The following is a 22,681-nucleotide window of genomic DNA, read 5'->3' as shown; positions in this document are numbered from 1 at the left end:
CCGACAGGAATTGGCAGCCCCTTTCACCTCTTAAGAAGGTTGAATAGGATTTGGGGGATCCCGCGGAACTAGACTCTGGGCCTTGATGGCTTTCCCGTGTCATTTTATAAATCATTTCTCAATATCCTACTGTGGCCCTTACTAAACTGTTCAGCCATATTGGGGAGGGTCAAAAGGTTTTGGTCGCCATGCTTGGAGCTGTTACCATGGTCTTCCTGAAACCTGGTAAAGAGCTCTTACTGTGCGAGTCCTACTGACCAGTAGCGATCCTTAACAATGACGTAAAAGTATTTACAAAGATCTTTCCCACAAGGTTGAATATGGTCCAGTGGAAGTTGCTATCTCCTTTACACTTAGGATATGTCCAGGGGTAGCACACATATGATAACACAATGCTGGCCCTTAACCTATTTGACCTTTCTACCATAAGCTAAATTCTGGTGGTCTTTCTCTCGCTTGAAACAGAGAAGGCCTTTAAAAGAGTGGTCTGGCAGTGCATTAAAGTTTTACCCCAAACTTTTGTTGGCCTGTCATGGCCTGGTTTATCATGGCAAACTAAGTGAGCCCAATAAAAATCAATGGAGAGCATTGTATTCAGCTTATGAGAAGAACGAGACAAGATGTCCCTTGTTTTCCCTCATTTTTGATTCTACCTTGTTGCCCCTTAGCTGCAGGATCAATAGCCAACCTATCCATGATGTCAATATTAACAGTAGAATGATTAGTGATAGTGCAACCCATCAAAAAATCCTCTTGGGGGGGGGGAGAAGCTTTATGGTGGGCGCAGTGAAGGCCTGGAATAATCTTCCCCCGTATTTGAGAAAGGCCCCTGACCTCCTCACTTTTCGGAGCGGATTGAAAACCTGGCTTTTTACTCTTTTCAACCCTGTCTCCTATCTCAGTTTCTCAGACAACCAGTGGTCAGCGCCAGGACACCCTCGGGTAATCGCTGTGCTTTACAAATAACCATAACATTAAATTTGTTCAGCTTGCGATCACCTCTTGTGTTTCCAAACAAACCTGCTAAGTCCAGGCCAGCTCTTAAGAAGGAATTTCAAGCCTTTTTAGGAGTGTCTGGATTCCTTATTAATTACAATTATTCCCCAGAGATGGGTATAATTGAGGATGCAAGGCATTATTTGCAAAAATGAAATTTTACACACATAGTAGGGCTCTTACGTTATTTAGGAGTCTGGATAGTGGCAAACTGCAGGGCCCTGTATACCGGCAATGTGCAGGCCTTATTGGATATCCTTTTAAAGGATCTCTTCAGATGGGCTAGCCTGGATCTGTCTCTGGATTAGCTAAATTATTAGTATAAAGACTAAATTCCTCCCTCGTGCATTGGCCCTACAAAGATTAAGATACTATTTTGATAATGACAACTTAAAAACTAGAGACGAATCTGAGGACTCAAACTACAACAAGCATTACTTTGGGCTGGACAATGGGAACGATGAGGCCCAAGCGATCATTAATTAACTCCAGTAGAAACTACCTTTAAACAGGCCTCTTTGCGGAAGAGTACCTCCAGCTCATACCAGGCTCTAGACGCAAGCCCGGAACTAATACGGCATAGCTATATGGAGAAGGGGCAGGAAGAGTTGATAAGGAGCCTAGTTGAGGAGGAGTGGGAGGCCAATAGGTTGAGGGAAGCAACAGATTCCATCTACACAAAATATAAGGAAAATGCTTATAATTTGTTAACCAGATGGCTCCTGAATCTGGCCAGACTCTAGGATACCTGTGGGGCTCCGATGTGTGTTGGAGGAACTGTCAGGTGAGGGACACAATGGCGCATATATGGTGGTGGTCTCCTCAGATCCAACCATGCTGGGCAACTTTATTACTCTTTATAAAAGATATAACTGTCATAGACATACAGCTTGAGGCCACCTGGGGAAGAATAGGAAATCCTCCATGTCTTCACACTTGGGAAGATTAATTGCACATATCTTGCTAGCTGGTAGAATGAGTTTGGCCCACTGTTATTATTGTGGGTAGAGTTTTGGCATAGTTACTCAGTGGAAAATTGACAGATACACTGTCTGACAAAAAGCTTAGATCTTAAAGAAGTTGGTAACTAATTAAGACATTTATCAAAAATCAGATTTCCGGGGTGGATTTGGGGAATTACAAGACATGTTTCTGCTATAGAGCGGAAGGTGTTGGTTCCACAGAATGTCTGGATCCTCCCAAAATAATAACGGGGACACTGTAATAGGCTAGGGGGTTGGTGAGGGAGACCAGAGTCACGAGCCATGGTCCCTCCCCTGACATTGAGGGACTGAAACAATTGCATAATTGAATCACAGTTGTTAATTATCGTCTCCTCCCTCCTAGGTAAAGATGGCCAATGTGCCCCCCTCTTCTCTTCTCTGTCCTTCCCTCCTTCTTGTTTTTCTTCTTCTCCTACCTTGCATAGTTTTACCCTCATATTTACCAGTGTCTGGTTGTTTGATTTATTGTTTATTTTATCAAATGTAACAAAAAATCCAAAACTAAATAAAGTGTGGAAAAAAAGTATTTAAAACATATCCTTTTATTTATGCTAATGGCTGGTAACAATTCTGTCCTCCAATTTAACCTTTTTGGCAGCCTCCCTTATTACCTTTTGTAATTAAACTTTAGACATCTTGCATTAAGTACTTGTGCTAATACTTTATTTTCGTTATTTACTACTTACTTGATTCTCAATGGTTGTTAGAAGGCATAGTATTCTAGTGCCTGCTGCACTGCCACGAAGCTCACTGCCTTCTCTCCCCCATCAAACTTGATTCAGTCTGTCTTTGTTTTCTCCTAAAACAGTTGCCAATTTAGGATTAGAAAGAACGACCACAGTAGGACTGTGTTTAGTGCTCTAGTCTGGGAAAGGCTATGTGTTAGCCACACTATTTAAGCATCTATTAGACTTATTCTTGTTTTCAGTTGTTAACCTGTTAAGCCACATTCTCACTACTTCAATTACTACCTCTCAGTCTCCTCTTTGTGACCAACTCTCATTGATCTTTGAGGAAGAAACAATATGGACAATTGCACCTAGCTTTTCCACTACACCTAACCTAGTGGAGAATACTTTTCCTCTGTCTGAATCTTCAAACAATTCAGGCCTCTTTATTCAGTTTGAACCTTTTTATATTGAAAGAACTGAACAGATTTTTCTTCAATCGAAATCTTGTTCCCCATTGGATCCTTGTCATCATCCGATTGGGCATCTGGTATCTAAAGAAATGAGTTCTCACCTCCGTGTGCAATAAGTTCATAACATATGCCGTTGTTCCAGTTACCTGGAAAAAAGGCCTTATTCGTTCCCTTTTTAAACCCCCCCCAAAAAGCCATTGTCTGATCTCTCTGCTCTATTTCCAATCCCAACAAACATTTTGGAAAAAGAGATCAATTGACAAACCACATAATACTGAATGTTCATTACAGCTGGGCTCATCTCAATGTATGTTTAGATCATCCCAAAGCCCTGAGGTAGAGCTACTTTGATCCTTCTGGATGGAAGCACAGGCTTTGATACAGTATCTCATTCTCTTCTGTTGGGTTGTATCTTTGAATCCATGGTAAAGGTTTAACTTTACCGGCTCGGGCAGGGAAACCTGTTTTTTCTCCCGCTTGGCAGGAGCATTTTTTTCTTCCCCCCGCCAAACGGGAGCAACCACAAAGTCTGCTCCAAGCAGGTGGAAGCTTTGAAAATGCTCCCACCGGCTGGGCGCATCATTGCGGGAAGGAAAACTGATCAAAATATTGCTCCTGCCTAGAGGGAGCAGCATAAGTCGCTGCTCCCTCCGGGCTGGAGCAATGCCGGCTTCCGCTGCATGCGGGGAGCCGACTGTGGCCATGGGGCCCTTGGGACTACCCCCGTGGCCTCCAATGAATGTATGCTGGGTGCCAGGGCACTCACTTTTTTAATGATGCAGGCTCTGGGGATGGTGTTCCTGGCGACTGAAAGTGGTCTGCCCCTAAACAGCTTTGGTGCATGGGGTGATGGGTTGTTCAGGGCCTAATAAGGCTTGGGAAGGGGGGCCCCCTTTCGTAAGAAGGCCCTGGGGGGATGGGATCACCGTAGCATAAAAAGGCTCGGGGAGGGGGCACACAAAGCCCCCCTGCCCTTTAATTAAAAGAAAAACCCCATGGGGATGGAATTAGAGACTCGGGAAGGGGGCCGTGCAGCCCCCCTTCACTTTTTCATAAGTTTTTGGCCCCGGCGATGGGTTGCCATTTTTTCAGTGAATTGCCAGGTTTTTTTTAAATATAAAGTAATATTTTATTACCAAATGTAAAGCCACAAGGCCTTGTATTTTTTAAAGGGGGGGGCACGTGGCCCCCCCCACCCCTTTAACCAAAATAAGTCCCTGGAGGATGGGGTCCCAGGACCTAAGACTGATCGGGGAGGGGGCCAAGTGGCCCCTCTCCCCTTTAAAAAATATAAAGCCCAGTTGCCGACTCCCCCCCCCCCCCCCCGTGAGTGCACGCCTGAACGCTGTGCACGGTGGGGGGTTAGCTTTACGTATGGTAAAAATAATATTTCTTATGTTACAAAAAAGCCTAGAAATTCACTGAAAAAACAACAAGGGTTAAAGTAACGTTCTAGTTAGGTGTGAAAAAAGATCTGTTTAAAAAGAAAAACAAAATAAGATCTTTATAGTTAGGTGACAACATTAATATTTTGAACAAAAAAAAAACCCATAAATTTACGAGTTATAGTTAGCAAAGCTAACTTTAACTTGCGTCCTTGCCATGCACTGCTTATAACCTCACATATTATATCACTCATGACATGTTCTATGACATAATTTATGACATCGCTGATGACATCTCAAATGACATCATTGATGACACTGACAGCAACCTCCTTCGTTTGTCCCACAACTTGTTCGCCTCTACCTCACATCATAGTGTCTTCTGCTTATGTTCTGCTGCAGTTAGAAACGGTCTAATGTGAAAATGTAGCCTCTTGTAATGTCAACTGATGCATGCGTTGCACACTGCATTAGCAATGTGCCATTCCCTCTTGCCTAGGAGTGGAGCGGTAGACAAAATTCATCAACACATCAACTTGGCGAAAACAATACTGGAGAGACAGTGCTCGAATCACGGTGATGCCCTGTTGTTTTTCACATTGCACAAATCTGCATCCTCCTGAGAGCATTAACATCAAACCAAGGGTCTTTAATGAAAAGGACATTTGCAAGAATTTACTCCACATTATAATTTTTTTTTTTTTATAGCAAAGCAATTGCTTAGCCTCTTGGTGATGTTGGCAGTCTCGATTACAACTCTCACTTGTAAATAAAGGATTTAAGCAGCCAAGCCATACTGATAAGCACTGTCCACCTTCTGACCTTCAACTTATCAGCCGCAGGTGGCGTAATCAGGACCCAGTGGTGTGCATGCCGTGAATTGGGGAAAAACAGAATTCTCAGAAATGTTTGTTTGTCTTTTACAAGATTAATGTAGTAATCACAATGGGTAGTATTTGTTGTGCTCAGAGCATTGACTCCTAAAACAATTATAATATATGCTTTCGTAAATATATATTTTTCTGGTGCTGTTGGTATCATTTCTTCATAAATTTGAGTGAGCCCTTGCTTTTTGGTGTTTGTGTGTTTTAAAAAAATATATATTATTTTTGTGTTCTACTTAATTCCCGGATTGATGTCAGATGAGGATTTAAATTTCTAAATACTGTACTGTGTATTAAACCCAGGCGCTTTCCTAAATGAAAATGGCCATGCTAGCCATCTGTTTCCCGTGAAGGTTATAAGTGACATAGTGGTATTTACTGCAGATTGGGCTCTGTTGACCTGATGGCACCTCAGCTTCACAGAGCACAATGAGTGTGTTGTCATGGGTTTGTTTCCTCATTTTTTTTTTATTCTCTTGCCCTGCAGATTTGGACTGGCTCAGCAACCAAAGCTTTAGCACTCATGATGCCCTCCTGCTGCATCAGCGTGCTGTCGAGACCACCGACCCTGCTCCTGCGATATCGTCAACCAACAGGTAGCCTTATGGAAATATGGTTCTTAACTGTTTTTGCACCCATATTTACATCCCACGTCACACAGGGATCTAGGCAGATTTTATGTAGCCCTTTCAAAGGTGTCCAACTTCGTTTATGTTTCATGATGGCCGCCATTTATTTATTCCCTTTTGTGGCCAGTTGCAGCCAGTGATGCACTGTGGTGCATCACAGTATTTACCTTAGTCTGTCCACTTTGTCACTTGGCTTTAAAAAACTGTGATACTCAAAGATTCCTTTCTTTGGCAGTTAGTAATATAATTTATAAAGCACCCACCTTCCTGAGAAGTCTCCTGGTGCTATTGTTAAAACTGTAAAATGAAAAAATAGGTCTTCAGTTTTTTCTGATGCTTAAGAATGTGACATAGAGCCTGATGTTTGGGGCCGGGTAGATCCATACTAGAGGCCCCTGAACTGACAATATATGGCCCCCTCATGACCTGATGTCATGTTGGAAAACAGAAGCCCTTCCTCTGTATAGCTCTGAGGTTGACACTTGGTGAATAATAGTTTGAAATGCAGGACCTGAAGTAGACATTTGTTGACCTGGTCTACTTTTAATGGGCATTTTGCCAGGCCCATGCACTAATTGTCTATTTAATGGCACTCATAAGGTTAACCCAGTTAACTTGGTGAAAGACCAGCAACAAGCATGATATACAAGCAATTGTCCCCAGTCTCTTGCCTCTGCTTTCATGCATTGTGATATCCTCCAATGGGAGAGGGAGGAAAAACCATGATTTGCTCCTGTGAGAGAATTTACCTTAACGTAACATAACTGGTATTTGTACAGCGCACGTTGACCCAGAAGGGTATCTTGGCATTGAATAAAAGATGTTTATTGTTACCCATCTCAATGGTACTCATTTTATCGACCTCAGAAGTATGAAAGGCTGAGTGGATTCACTGGGATTTGCAGCTGTGACCACGAGGTCATACACAGGCCCCTACAGTGGATGCATTAGTCCACCGAGCCACCAGGCCCTGGCATGATATTCCATTTGGGGTTATGTAGGAGTAAGGATAATCAACTTTTTACTTCCTCTTCCCCTGTCCCAAGGGCCTAAGCATGCCATCATGGCATTTACGTATTCACAGGACAAACTCTTATAACAAGTAATTTTCTATACTGGCCTCACTACTGGGTATGCATTGCAAAACCTTCTATAATCTGCTATGCACGCACACAACTATAGATTATAATATAATCTTTGTTTTCCCTTGCTTCTCTGAATTTAGGCTTTTAGTATGTGGCTTCTCTACACTATGCTCAGATATGCTTCTAAGACTGTATTTGAACGCTATGTGCAAGTGCAGCCACACACTATTGCGTATCTCATTTCTAGTCGGGGTTTTTCTAAGGTATGCAAAGTAATTCACACTAACGTAACACTTCCAACTCCATTTTGTCTATAATTGTTAATGCAGACATCCTTAAATGCAAATTCCAGCCACCACCCTTCTAGTCCATGCTGCACACGTTTGCTAAAAGACAGGGACGGTCCTGTTCACCCTCTCGGGGGCAAACCTTGACAGAGGTGAAATAGTTGTGTGTTTGTTTTCATTTCATAGGTCTCGTTTTAATGTTGTTCTGTTCTTAGGAGTCCTTCTCTCTCAGAAGCTTCAAACGTCAGCGACCCAGATAAAGGCACTGAAAAAGCAACAAAAAAAAAGAAGAAAAAGAAGAAACACAAGCATCTAAAGAAAAAGAAAAAAAGTCGAGGGGAAAAGGAGAGCTCTAGTGAAGAGGAGAGGAAGACTCATTCAAATCAACCGGAAGAGGGAAAAGCCGAGACTTCAAAGTACGTGCACTTGTGCGATATACTGTAGTGCAAAATGGGTAATTGGGGCTTTTGTTCTGCAAAAGCATATAGCCATTTTCATTTTTTTTGTTTAAAAAAGTGAAAAAAGATGTACTTTCATTTTACAAATGTGAACAGACTGACTTTTACAGATACCAATTGGGGGTGTCTTGCAATTTTTGTTGAGGGAATTTTGATCTTAGCTTTGCTGATGTTTTTTTGACATGAGCAAATATTTAATACAGTCTCCTCATGTTACTTCCAACGGTCTATTTGAGTGGACAATTAGGATTTGTTTCTAATTGTTTTACAAGTTTAGCTGTGCTGTTTAGGTCGAGCCTAGGTAGTGCGCATGCGCTGTTTGCAAGACATACTATAATCACTGTATGGTCTTTCATACCGCCTACTGGCTTTTTATTGGTTACTTGCATTGTCCTGTATATTGGATAATTTTTGGTTTTTGTCCTGCCTTTGGGTGCTTTGTTCCCTCCCATCGGATTTCACTCATTGTTCCTTTTTGTTGGTCATCTCAACACATTTAAATCACTGTATGGGGTTTCATCCCTCCTATTGGCTTGGCTTTTTATTGTTTATTCTTCGCTCCTTCGCCACGCACGTAGCACCATTAAAGCTGCATTCGGATTTCAATCATTGTTCCTTTTTGTTGACCTTCTCATTAAACGCAGTGCTCCCGGTATTCAAACCCACTAGGTAAGAGGGCTCTCAGGCCGACGCTTACTTTATTCTTTGTACCGCTTTATTTTAAAGCTGCGCAGGCCCCTTTCCGCTGCCCACTCAGCTCTGTTCACGTGCTGCGAAGCCAACGCCGACCTTTGTTGTCAACACTTCTATGTGCCACAGATTTTTAGTTAAGAAAAAGCACGGAATATCTCAACAGGCATACATTGGCAATCATTCCAACTCAGACAAGCGCACCGCAACTGTGCTACAATGCCTATCCATTATTTTATGCAGAACATGCATACCGTTCTCCATACCTGACGACTCACGCAGGCAAGGCAAGAAGCCGGCGCATACCCTGCCCACTTAGGACAATGTTCAACACTCCGTCCATCATCCCCTTTGGTTTTGCTTTCGCCCTAAGTTGGCAGGGTATGCCCAGACGTAGGTCCCTTGCTCACTTTGCCACTGGATTCAGGATAGCCTGGCTTATGAGGGTTATGAACCCGAAACTGGTCCCAGGATGCTTGTTTCCGTTCCAGGGAAGACATGGTTTGGCAGTTTGGGCTGGACTGTTCCCATGAGGCACATGGTCAGACTGATTTGCATATGGCCATGTCTGAACTGAGGTGGCGGAGTGAGCTAAAGAACGATGATGGATTACACCCAGATCAGTTGACTGGGGGTGAGTGCTTGCAATGTTCAGCACTCCGTCCATCATCCCCTTTGGTTTTTCAGTGTCAGAAATGGTCAATACAGCAGATCCATGTAAAGTTGAGAATCTGCAAGCCAACCCATCAATACAGGGTCTAAGGAGCATCATTTAGCAGAGACAACTCTAAAAAAAAAAATGGAGCTGTGTTAGAGTTCTCTGCTATTAAGCAGCCATAGTTTGGGTGGTACACAGTCCCCCTACCAGTGGGGCCATTTTTAAGCTTGTTTCACAGTGTTCGCTTTTTTGCTGTCCAGCCATTTCAGCTATTAACATAGTATGTAAGCTGTACTAACATATTGGATTTCATTTCCAGAAAGAGACTTTTTAATTTCTTAAGATTAGGAAGGTTGAGCTCACCATGATTATTTTGGTTGATATCGGTTGCTTCTGCCCAAGGTGTGCTTTAGTTCTTTCTACTAAATGAATGAATTCCTAGTCTGTGTTCAGGGCAAATACCGGAATAGAATCAACATTTGTTGCAGTACAAAAGCTTTTTGCAGTCCAGATGATACTTTAAACTACGTGGACTTGCATCTAATTAAAGAGGTTTCTCCAGGTGAAGGGGACATATCTTTTAGATCAATGAGTCCCAAACCTTTTAGAACCACGACCCAATTTTTAGAATGGCAAACGTTTGCATCTCACCAAGTTTAAATGGACATGAGGCAGGCAATTTTTTTTTCCATGTAATTAAAGCATAGTGTGGTAGCGCACTGTTAATGTTAACTGGTATTTATATAGCGCATAATCACCGGCAGGTCTCTTAGCGCTTTGGGGAGAGTGGCCAGAGCTACTAGCGGTACCAAATAGTGCAAGGATAGGGAGCTAAACTGTGCCTAAGGCTTCTCTAAACAGGACAGTTTTGAGCTGCTTCCTGAACAGGAGGAGTGCGGGTTCTTTGCAGAGGTGTTCAGACATTTGGTTCCATAGTTGTGGAACCATGACGGAGAATGCTCTACCCCCTTTGGATGCAGTGTTGCATCATGGAAGGGTCAAGCGGCAGGTCTCGGAAGACCTCAGTGTACGGCCTGGAACATAGTTCTCGAGGCGTTCTTTAATGTAGGCTGGGGCTTGGCCATAAATTGCTTTGTGGGCGATGCAGAGGCCCTTAAATTTTGCTCTCTGCCTGATGGGAAGCCAGTGCAGCTTACACAGCAGCGGGGTAGTGTGACACCTTCTTGGGAGCCTGAAAATCCCCCTGGCCTTGTCATTCAGTACCACCTGCAGTTTATTAACAAGTTTGTGGGGGAGGCCGATATATAAGGCATTGCCATAATCTAACCTCGAGACAGCAGCTGACACAATCGTCTGTAATGAAGTGGTTGAAAGGAGGGAGGGCAAGTTTCGGCAACTGCCTCATGAGACTTGTACATGTGCCAACCACTGAGGTGACCTGGTTTACCATAGAAAGCTCGGAATCAACTTTTATGCCCCAGCTTTTCACGCACGGCACTGGTGTGGGGGTGACACCTAGCTCCTGGGGCCAAAAAAGGTCACTCCAGGGGTTGCTTTTGGTGGGGATAACAAGGACTTTTGTTTTATCCGAGTTGATTTTCAGTGAATTGGCTGTCATCCAGTTCACTGTAAATCTGAGAATGTTCTGTTCCAGATCATGCGCATGGGAAGAGTTAACAATACAGAGGATGAGCTGGGTGTCATCCGCCTAGTTGAAGACTCTGCAGTCCAAAATGGCTAGGGCCACTACCAGTGGCTGTAGGTACGTGTTAAAAAGGAGGGGGGACAGGGCAGAGCCTTGGGGAACGCCGCAAGTAAGGATGCCACTGTCCGATACCTGCTCACCCAACTGAATCCTCTGGGACCGGCCTGACAAGAAGGATTCTAGCCAGCGATGAGCCAACTCACAGATGCCCAAAGCTGTGAGTCTGGCCAGCAGTTGTGCATGGCTGACCGTATCGAACGCCGCTGATAGATCTAGTCAAATCAGGGCGCTTTTATTATCAGTCATGATTCTAAGCTCGTCAACTACTGACAGTATCACCAGCTCAGTGCTGTGATGGGCTCTAAAAGCAGCCTGTCGCCCCTGGAGTAGCTGGTGTTCCTCCAGGAAAGACGAGAGTGTCTTAAGGACATGTTGTTCCACAACTTTTGCCAGGAAGGGAAGCTGGGCCTATAGTTTTTGGGGTTAGCAGCGTCTGCTCCTGGTTTCTTTCACAGGGGGGTGGCCTCCTTCAGGTTGGATGGCAAGTAGCCAGACTCCTAGGAGTTATTTAATAGAGCGATGATCTGCCTTTCCAGCCTGGGAAGGGCCATTCGGAAGATCCTAGGGGGGCAGGGATATGCAAGAGAACCCGATTTGGTCCGATTCATCAGCAGTGTCACAGAAGCTGAGTCTAGGTTGGGAATGGTGGTAAGTAGCTTACAGGGGGGAGGTTTGGAACTGAACCAGGGAGTTCTGATTAGTAGGGGTATTATTAGTCTTGGCGAGGATATCCCTGACCTGCTGGAGAAAGAAAGATTGGAATGCATTGCAGTCAATGGGTGCGGCTGCCGATTTCCGCTCAGACTTTTGGCTGAGTTCTTTCAATATTCTGAAAGTCTCTTTCTGTTTGTTTGCCGCGGCTGTAATTCTGGTGTCGTAATACTCTGCTTTCCTGGTCATAATAGATTTTTTGTATGAGGTAAGTAGAGTTTTGTAAATTATCAGCTCGGCTGGGTCATATGCTTTACCCCACCATCTCTCAGCTTGGTGAAGTTTTTCCTTCCTTTCCCTCAAGATCTCATTAAACCAGGGGGCCCCCTTGCCCTTGTCTCTAATTCTGTCCCTCCGCTCTGGTGCCACTTGATCTATGACTGCACACAAAGTACCAGTGAGGGCTTCACTTTCCTGATCTAAGTTTCCTATCTCAAATTTTGGGGAGGGGGAGCCTGAGTAGGGTGCCCACTAGGTTCAATGCCTCAATTTTATTCCAACTTCGCACCCTTTTCCACTCTGGGGGTGGTTGTGACAGTTGGCTGTCCATCGGGACCCAACAGCTAATTAATGAGTGGTCAGACCAGGCACAGGGGCTGATATCTATTAGACTAGCCCGTGGTTGCGAGGTCCAGATGAGGTCCAGGATGTGACCTTTAATGTGGGTGGGGCCGTCGACCAATTGGCAGAGCCCCATCGAGCCCATTTCTATCTCAAATTGGCTGGCCAGTGGCTCTCTCGGTACTTTATCCCAATGATAATTGAAGTCCCCAACCACAAGAAGCCGTTGGTACCGTGAGCAGAGGTCAGTAATAATCTCCGAGAAGAGATCGTTGAAGCTGGGGGTTGACCGCGGAGGACGGTACGCTACCAGGAGTAGAAGGCAGGAGGATTGAAATGAGCTTTTGACTCCAAGTATTCTGCATTATCAATGCTCTCCGACACTATTTTGGCAACCATTATCCTCCTCTTAAAGAAGATGGCCACACCCCCTCCTCTCATTTTATCTCCACGGTTATGCCAGAGGGCATCAAAGTCTCCTGGGAGGGCTGCAATGATGTCAGGGGCTGAGGTGTCACCTAGCCAGGTTTCCTTAAGCGCCAATAGGTCTATGTCTCCATCTTGGAGGAGAGAAAAGACTTCAAGGTGGTGCTCCTGAAGGAGCGTGTGTTAAGGATTGCCACCTTTAATCTTGGCTGTCTTTCGGGTACGGTGTTTTAGTGGGATGCTGGAGGCGGGATCATAGGATTGCCCCATCCTTTTTCCCTCAGGATTTTTTCCTCTCTCAGCTTATCTACTACATTACAGCTTAAAGCATAGCTTTCCGTGGATAAAGTCTGTAGTTCTTCCGCTGAGTAAACTATCGATTGACCAGGGGTCTTGGCCCCTGGACCCGGTCGGGCACGGACGGGCGCAGATGGGCTTGCCTTTGGCGTGCCAGCAGCGCGTCCGCTCCAGCGTAGCTATTTAGGTACTCCCCTTCCGCCCCCCAGCCAGTCTGCTCTGCGTTTGCAGGAGCCGTTCTCCCCCTGAGCACTAGACTGCGTTTAGGCAAGTGGAAGTGCAAGTGACTTGGGAGTGTGTGTCGGCGAGGGAAATGCGCTGCAGGTACCGATCAATTTCACTTTAAAAAACGGGTCAGATTTGTTTTTGTTTTTTAAACGTGCAAATTCAACACAACACAATTTATTTAGCAGCAGGAATTAGGCTTAAAAACAATTAAAAGCGATTTGAAAGCAATATTTCCAGAGCACCAGAATCAGCATACACTGAGGACCGCCTAGCGAGCTTTGGCGTTTATCAATTGCAAACATCACATTTTCCATTCAAAAACCCACTTAATTTGCACAGACAAACAGTTTTACTGATAAAACTGTATTGCACACATAACATGTGAAAATCGTGTGTTTCAGTGAATATGTATCATTTGTGCACCACAAAGTAAAAGTGTATTGATTTTGATTCTATTAAAAATATTTGCTTCCATCAAACTTCAGAATTACCCAAAAAATGTGCTTCAATATTTACTTTCTTAACTGCTGAATGTGTACAGTTCATTTACAGATATTTACATTTTGTTGTGCTACAGCCTTTCCTTTCACACTACGTGTACCCCGGCAAGATTGTCACAAAATTCACTTCCCTTTTTTTCTTTTTTTGACTGCAAAGTGAGAGAAGTCTGTAAACACCAGATTGCAGCACTGTATTTTAGAAGTTACCTGCAATTCTTCACGTTCTTCCAGAAATAATTTTTCCAAATACAGCTTGAGGATTGTGGTGTATTATATGGTATGGTTGTGCAACCTTACCTTGTAATACACTATTTAAACCGTCTTGGGCCCAGTCAGGCTCAACCCTAGTTAGCTGTGGCTTTGAGCAGCAAGGCTTAAACAAAGGAACTAGTGTAAAGAATTTAGAAATGCCAAACAACGAAATAAGAAAGTCATGCAGCATGAAAGAAATCCTTGCCAATTTATAAAAATAGATTATATTTTTATGAATTTTTAGACACCAAGATGAGCAAATTCCACCAGAGGGTTTTAAGTAAAATATAAATCTCAGCTTTTTAGTCCAAAGTGCAAACAAGCTTCAGTAACTGTAAAGCTTGGGAACTTTTGAAAAGTTTGAAAGAGTTCTGTTCAGCTACTCCAGCCCGACTTGGGCAACAACTTCCAACAAGAAGAGGGTCGGGGGCGTGGGGGCAATAAGGAGTATTTGGACTGTTACCTCCTCACCAAAACCGTCTCAAGTCCAGTTCCACACTTTGCATCAAGACTGGCATAGACTTCAATGGAATGGTCCTGATGCTGAGAATGCAGACTGCTGTGGATGCTGGAAGATGCTCTTGGCGCTGTGTGGTCAACGGGGGTCTTCTTGGGGTTATTCTTCGGTTAACGGGTAAGGTGCGGCGACTTTGACCACAAGGTTGGAGTCCCCTGAAGTCCTCTTTGAACTATTAGAAGTCCAGGCTGGGCTACCAATCTCCAGACACAGCAGGTCCAGCAATATCCTTTGGTGAGGGCTAGTGCCCGTCTTTGGCGAACAATCCACACTCTGATGGCACTCCGAGTCCGACAGACACATGTGCAACTTTTGAGTCTTGGGTGGAGTTCTGCTTAGCAGCACGTCGCCAGTCAGCGGCGATACTTTGCGAGTGGCTACTGCCTAGCCAGGATGGTTCACTACAGCTTTTATGTGGTCAGTAGCCAATGGGCTGCCAGCATCCCTCCCAACTTATGAAGACTTCAGCTATGTATGCCATGTAGCAATTCCAGAGTACACTATTCTGCCCACTCTCAACACCTGAGGAAGGGTTCAGACATCTTATGTGTTTGGTAGCCTGCCCTAGAGGTGTGGCTACCTATGGGCTACACACCCACTGAAAACCCAGTTTGGTCAGTGGTTTTCCCTCTCTGTTCCTGCAACTAGTTCGTCTACCTGAACATAGGGGCATCCTTATATGAGTGATATCGCCATTAGCCCACCAAAGGCGGCTTCCTCTTCGAATCTCGCCTTTTGGAAGAACACCCGATTTGACTTCCTGCAAGGGGGAGGTAACACCTCTCTCTCTAGCTGGCTTCTATTGGTCCTGATCCTGGAAGCCACCAGAAGGGCAGAAGGCTTTCTGGTGGCCAGCCACTGTAAAGACCACCTGATAAACTGGAGTGGCAACTTTCTAAACGTTTGCTGTTAGGACATATTAAAGTATGATCCCACTTCATATTATACAGCCGTGGGGCTTGCTAGTGCTTCCTTAGGGAAGATTTGCATATATAGTTAAGGAAATTTGGGGCTTTGCCATTAGATTCAATGCCAACGCCAGGGTTTCCTTGGTACTATATACTAGGGACTAGTAAGTCAGTTTCCGCCAGTTGGGGGTAGTCAATTCAACATACATTTTGTACGGGGTTAGAACACTGGCACTGAGGCCTGGCTAGCAGGCCTCGGTGCACCCTCAGTCGAAAAGCCACCAGCTTTATCCCAAATGGGAGCAAAAAGTGCAAAAACCTTGTTTCCTCACAAACCGGAATTATAATTATACAGCTTTAGAATGAAACCCAATTAATTAAACTAGATTGTGTCTGATAATATTTCTGCCTGGTGGCCTTTCTTCTTTTAAATTCAAATTGTACTATTTATTTCTTTTTACCGAATAGACTCCTACCATAATAAAAGCAACAAAACAAAACAGTGGAAATGCAGACATGAAATCTTCTTATTCATTACATTACGTTTTGACACTATGTTGCTATACTGCTCCACAGTGCAAGAGTAATGTAGGTGATGAAATAAATATGAAGCAGACGGAGGGAGAATAGGCTAAGAGTGAAGAATGAGTATTTTCAAGAGGACAGTGATATACAATATAATATTGTGAGTGCAAGAGTTAAAAGTAGAAAGTTTAACTTGTCAAACGTCATAACAAACTTGGGAATGCAGGATACAATTTTAGGGGTGTCAAAAAGGGCATCTGTGCTTATTGTTCAAGAATTTGTCTTACTAATGAAAGTTGGGTGAGGGCAGTAAATACACACAGGCATCTTACCTATATTGTGCTCAAATCCTTAGTATGGCGTTTACATCATAGGGTTGACAATCCTGGTCGTATTTTGGATGCCCCTCTGATAGACTATTCTTTTGAGTTGCTTAACTCCTTTCTTTACATGTCGTTTGTGATTTATGTGGTTTGGGCTATTCCATTAGAAAAGCTCTTTACTGCAGACATATTGCTCTAAAATATTTAAAACTCTTCTCTCCAAAAATATTTATATACATTTTTTGAAAGAGTATTTCGGTTGTGGAATAATAAGCATTCATAATTGTAATTTTTTGTTTATATGTATAATATATAGAAGGTTTTTAAGCTGAAATATATTGCCCATGTTTTTTTGCTATTGTTTTTAAAAATTGAATAAACTGGATTTAATGCATCACCTCTGAATTGGTCCCCATTTATTGGATTATCTGCTGATCCTGAGGTGCCGCAGACCAAAAACACGGAGAAGTTGAGTCCAAAATTAATTTAAAGGGTACAAATTAGTAACCTATTTTAGTGTTGCTATAATTGTGGAGAAAAAAAGTACGCAGGCTTCTAGAAAGATTATCTAACTTTTGTTTAATCCAGGGGGCATCTACTGCCTTTTTTTCATAAAAATCATACCGTCAGCAACAGTGGTAATTGCCTGGAATGGTTATCCTCCATTGTGCCACTTTTGGAATTGACACTTTTTAGAAGGCACCTCTGCTGAGAAGCAGACTACTAGAATCTAGGACACGCATAGGCAAATTAACTGTAACAATAGTTGCTGTCATTTTGAGTCACAAGCTTAGAATTCTTTACTCCAGTGGAGCTTATCCAATGGGGAGGAATGCTGCAAACTTGTAAATCTTTGAAAGATGCCTCTGCTGAAACTGTTACAACTGGTAACTTTTCTTCACTCTGAATTGAACATAAACCCCTGCATTTGAATTATTGAGTAATGGTAGTACTTTTCTGCAATTGTTTGATTGTGTATTATGTTAATCCTACTTATCGGCCTACTTTGGTTTATTCCATGTGTGCAGGCAGAGAGACATAGTTCCAGACGCTGTTCAAAGTCGCTCAGTGTGGATTGAAGATCTTCAAAGTTTGACAGCCGAACCATTCAGACTTGATAAAAAACCTGATCTGGCAAACTGGGAGTACAAGTCTTTATATCGAGGGGACATTGCGAGGTATGGAGGTGTGTGCTGTTAAGTAAAATTTGGTTGCTTCATCATACTGATGATTTGCCATAGGTTCATGTGAAGTTGCTTTTGGCTTCCAGGACTGAAGTGTTTATTGCAGGGTAATAGCTCAGCAACATGTCTTCATTTTTTCCAATTTCATATTATTCTAGATTCCTCCTTACCATCTAATAGATAGTGCTTCACAAAGTCTAATCAGCAACCTTTTGTTCAACAGGATCAATGAATTTCTAAAGGCAGTCCTGTCACCATCGTCCTAACCACATTGTTCGCATCTCCACTATCCTGCCACTGGAATGCTGCCGCAATACACTTCTAGTGCCTTACAAAGCTGTCCTTGCTCTTTGTGCCACGCAAAACTAGAAGCTTCCAAAATGGCTTTGTAATTAATATTTTAACCAAAACTTGAGATTGAACATTGTAAGACTTCTGCTCCAGCATATGCAGAATCTCCTTTTAACGTTTCCTTCCTACCATTAGTTTACACTTCCAACCTGAGAGCTGATCAGCTCTTCTTGCAGAAGCGGTCATCTATTTGTAGTCTAATGTACCAAATATAGCACCACCTTCACATAAAAAATAATGTTTCTTTCTACATTCTTTCAACCTCAAATTACATGCTGTTTTAAAATGCATCCAATGGCCTTCTCCTTCCCTTTATCTTCTCTCTCTCTCTCTCTCTCTCCACACACATGCATGTTTTCCTTAATCCCGATTAATATATTTCTTTAAATTGCCCACAACTCATTTCAAAGATTAGAACCTCTACTTTTTTTGGAAGTCCCACCCATGCAGCCTAACAATATCTAATCTCCTCTAGCTCACCTATCAACCCCACCAAACATCTGCATGAACTCAGATACCCACCCACCAATTTCCCCATCTAACCCCTATACATTTAATCTACCACAAAAAAAGCTATTGTGAATGCATGAAATGATTTGCTTGCACGGACAAGATTAATCTCAGAAACCAGCAATAACCAACAATAACACTGGACTAACGTTTGGTAGTGGAGCAGCATGCTGCCTGATGTAAAGTGCTTCAACGCCTTGTCTGGGGTAGTAAGTGCTACATAAATGCAATTACAGTAAAGTACATGTTCTGCTATTTAGTGGCTGAGTTTGAAATAGCATCTTCTGGCCTGAGAGTTAAACATTTTGGCTGTTGCCCTCTGACCCAAAATCTGCAACATCCAAAAATAATGACTATTTTCGGATTTGTCTTTTTTCCCCCTTGATCAGGTTTGAATAACTGAGTGGCATTCTGTTAACAAATTATAGATAGTGAATTTTTTGGCTTTTCTCTATATGTGTAATATATGGAATGAGCTACATCCTATTTAGGGTACACCCAAAGTGTTACCCAGGTTTCTTTTGATAACTACACACAAAGGCTATCATGTTTGTCTTCCAGAAGATTGCAGGGTCTCGGTGTCCGTAACGTGTGAGTTTCATAAAAAAAACAAGCATTTGCAAAGCAACAGCTCTCGCATTTACGCAAGTTTGACCTATTAGCATTGTAAATGACAATGCCTTTTATTTATGTTTTCGTTTTTGAAACATAAATAAAATGCATTGTCATTTACAATTTACGCGTAAATGCGAGACCTATTGCATTGCAAATGCTTGTTTGGTCTGGCATGAGTGTGTCGCTGTCTTATGAATCTGTTGTTCCCAATTCTTTATAACATATATAGTGAGCTTTGACTCCTCTCCTCCCAGAGGAGTGTATCCCTCTCACCTGACGCTATTGGATGCTTGGTGTATCATTCCACCTCCTAGAAAGTGCTTGCTTTGTAATGCATCATCACTCGTTACAATATTTATCTTCTAGATGCAGCCTTTTCAACAGTCATGTGTTGCATGTTTCAGTGCAGCTGACTGTTTTAATTTTTTAATCAGGACTCGGAATGCAAGCGCTTGTTACCTCAAGGATTCAGCAGCCTTGTGGCTCTTGGAGTGGCCTTTGACTGGCATGTAGCACCTAAAACGTGCAGTACATAAATGCACAGGTGCTTCTGGTTGCTCTTGCAAGTAGGGGAGGTCAGCTTTTGTGAACCTCCATCGACACGTTTTCAGTGCATTAGCAAGACCGGATTTCATCTTATTCTGCATGAGAGGGCTCCTCTGCGGGTTGGCCTGTTTCACAGCCACTGAAATTGTGTCAGGCACAGTTCCACTTTGAGCATGAAGGATTTGGATTGGCACACTGGTTGGGACAGACCATAATCATCATACACTCCCCACAAGTGGACTCTGGCCTGTGTGCTGCCTCCAGAAGTTCCCAGCAGCAGACCACTGGGACATTGACCACTATGGAATGTCTGTTAGCTGGACGGGATTTTTGGTCCTTTAATTTGCCTCTGCTAAGGAGTTTTAAAGGGGACCATTCTTATCAGCAGGCTTTCAAACAGGAGAGACTGCTCATGATCAAAGGTCATTTTTTTGCTAACTCACCTAATGGTCGGCCAGACCTAGTAGCAACTCGTCCGGGTAGAAGGTTCACTTGATGCCTCCAAAGCCCTGACTTACCAAATCTGTTCCTCAGACTGCAAGGTAAGTTATGCAAGGCTAGAGCAAGGGATTTTGATGGAAAAGTCGGTGTTCTACCAGCACCCTGTGTGATCTTCTGAAAATAATCCCACTGCTGTGCCCCGGAGTTGCCAGAATGTTCACCCCTCTCCAAGGTCGGCGCTGAGTCCTGGAGCTAAGAGTAGGGGATGGGCTAGAGCGCTGTTTAGGTACCATGGTGCATTCAATGCGAAGCAGCCGTCTGAAACCACCACCCGGCCATACTTAGCTTGGTATGGGTACCATGGTATTAATGTGCAGATTGGCACAAGTAGTTATTGTAACTGTGAATAACAGGGACGTTTTTCACTGCGGGTTTCTGAATGTTATCAGAGACAAGGAGAGCGAAACTCGAGTTGTCTATGATGCCACTGAAAACCCTGAGGTGACTGCTCAAATCAAGATATTTAATAAAAATACCAGGCCTAATACCACCTTCCCGGACCACCCTTCTCCACCCCCCCACCCCATCGCAGCCTTTTTCTCGTGCCTCTGTTGGAGTCGGAGGCGCGTTCACAGCAGCTGTGGGAAAAGCCTGTCAGCATGGATGGTTTTGTCCTTGCAGCACAGTTCTGCAGAGTTGACGTGCATAAAAAAAGTATGGGAACTCTGATAAGTGCCATGGGGGGAGGGGAAGTGAGGGGTCCTCGAATGTGGGAATGAGGCAACAAGTATGGGGACTGTTTCCGGTAGGGGAGTAGGTGACTGAAGCAGGCACATCACAATGCCTGCGTTTGTCCCGCCTTCGGCTCTTTGCAGAGGCATCTGCCTGCCGTTCCCCCGCCACGCTAGGGTCTCTATGGATAAACAAAGGAGGAGTGAGCGCTTCCACGTGTGATGTCACAGCAGTGGATAATCGCTTTGGTTTCACACTGTTGTGGCGTTACTCAAGCGAATTAACATATTCCAATCTGGGTATTCACAATAGAGGCTTCTGTGAAGCTATATATCACAAAATGACATTTACCCATGATATGCAAACATGCATTTCAAGTAGACGAGTTGGGCACTGGAGATGCAGAATTTACGGGGGGGTTGCTGAAGGGTTGTGGTTGGAATGCAGACCTGTTTTTGAGAAGATTACGGCCACCTTTCTCGTGATGCCCAGGGCATTGTTCTCTGTACTGGGTTAATGAGCGCAGAGACCTTTGACCGGTGCCAGCGGATCAGGGGGAGTCTTAAGCTATGCGCTGCTGGCGAGTGTATGAAGATGGTCCTTCATGGAGGAAACTGCAGCAAGTCCCGTCTCCTGCTCTTCCCCTACGGCGTCCCGCCAGGGTCCCTACACGCAGTATTTCCGGCATAGATGCATGTGTTCTAATATGTAAACCAGAAAGCCGACTCACTCGTCAGAACTGATTGGCCTTGCGCGTGGAGGCGGACAGGCTGCGTCGTGCCAGTGGCGCGAAGAGCGGAGATTGCTGGGCACCACCAGAGCGATCTCTCCTTTCGTCTAAGGTGGCCAGGGCGGCTAGGAACCGGCTTTGGCAATCAGGCGTCACTTATCAAGAGATCATTGGCGAACTGTGCGAAGGAGGGAGACCGGTGTGGGTAGAGGGCGCTGGCCCACATGGGGTCCGAGGATGAGGTAAGAGAGCCCGCCGAGGCGCATTTTAAAATAAATTTCGGCATTGTGACAAAAATATAGTGCGTCCCGACTAATGAAGGAGACTCATTTACAATCAAAAGCCAGCATTTAGCATGAACGTTGACGCCAGCTAATCGAAAAGATAGGTGGGGCTTCAACTACACTTATAAAATCTCCTTGATTACACGAAGCCTCACAGAGCGAGCAGCGGATGCGTGCTGCAACGCAGGTCTGCAAGAAATAGAGCAACACATTCTGGTCATTGACCGTGAAGCTTTTATAATGAGGGAACGAGAAAACCAAATCAGCACTGTTAGACCTGTCAGCCCTTTGGGTGGTCCCTCCTCATCATTATTTATTTTGTCCCACTTTTGCCTCAAACCCTGTTTGAATTTTTCCTTTTTGGGAACCACCAGACTTTTTAGTGTTGCTACAGATTCAGGGAGCCATTTTAGCTACCCCTGAAACTTCTGTCTGAGGGCCTGAAGCACAAAATGGTGGCCACCTGTGACATCACCAGCATCCACTGGAACCTACCAGCACCTTCCAGAACATTCCAGAACTCTGTGACAGTTGGAGGCGGTTTAGAATGTTGGGGAGTTAAGAGAGAGTGTTGGCAGTTGGAGCTGGCAGTTGGCACCTGACTGGTGAAGAGAGAGGAGCACAACAGTGAAGGAGGAAGGAGTGAAGCAGCAGGGGTGGAAACTTGTGCCTGGAGTGGGGTCCATAAACCCACCCTTGATACTTGTCCCTACTGATGGATCCCAGCCTATAGCCCTGTGTGGGAAGAAGACAGAAGAAACTTATCCTAAGGACCTGGACAGCAGGAACAGGCCTTAGAACCAAGAAAACAGCAAGATTCTGACCTGAGAACTGGTTTCCCTGGAGTCCGGCGTCGAGTAGCCTGAAGACCTGGAGCCCGAGGTGGAGAAGCGGCGCTGACTGAAGTAGCAGACGTCGCACCCGGAGCCGCCTGAGGTCGTGAGAGGGCGCCGACGGAGGTCGTGAGGAATACCAGAGGTCGAGGAGGGAGTGAACCGAGGTCGAGCGAGCGGCGTCATCGGAGGAGTGAAGTCCGCCCTCCGGAGTCGTCGGAGACCGAGGTAGAGGAGCACCGGAGGTCGGGAGTGAGGATCGCA

The 22,681-nt window shown here is 44.3% G+C and overlaps 1 protein-coding gene across 1 annotated transcript in view; it reads left to right on the top strand.

Annotated features, from left to right (window-relative positions):
- Positions 1 to 22,681, top strand: part of NRDE2 (NRDE-2, necessary for RNA interference, domain containing) — a 205,004-nt gene that overhangs the window by 21,288 nt on the left and 161,035 nt on the right. Inside the window, exons 2-4 of the mRNA XM_085626525.1 lie at positions 5,898 to 6,006; positions 7,627 to 7,827; positions 17,220 to 17,369. Of these exons, the coding sequence (XP_085482651.1) occupies positions 5,898 to 6,006; positions 7,627 to 7,827; positions 17,220 to 17,369 (460 nt within the window). The remainder of the gene's footprint in view (positions 1 to 5,897; positions 6,007 to 7,626; positions 7,828 to 17,219; positions 17,370 to 22,681) is intronic.

This window comes from Triturus cristatus, chromosome 9 (assembly GCF_964204655.1).
Source record: "Triturus cristatus chromosome 9, aTriCri1.1, whole genome shotgun sequence".
In the NCBI taxonomy this organism is placed as follows: Eukaryota; Metazoa; Chordata; class Amphibia; order Caudata; family Salamandridae; genus Triturus; species Triturus cristatus.
This window is presented reverse-complemented; position numbering and strand designations above follow the sequence as displayed.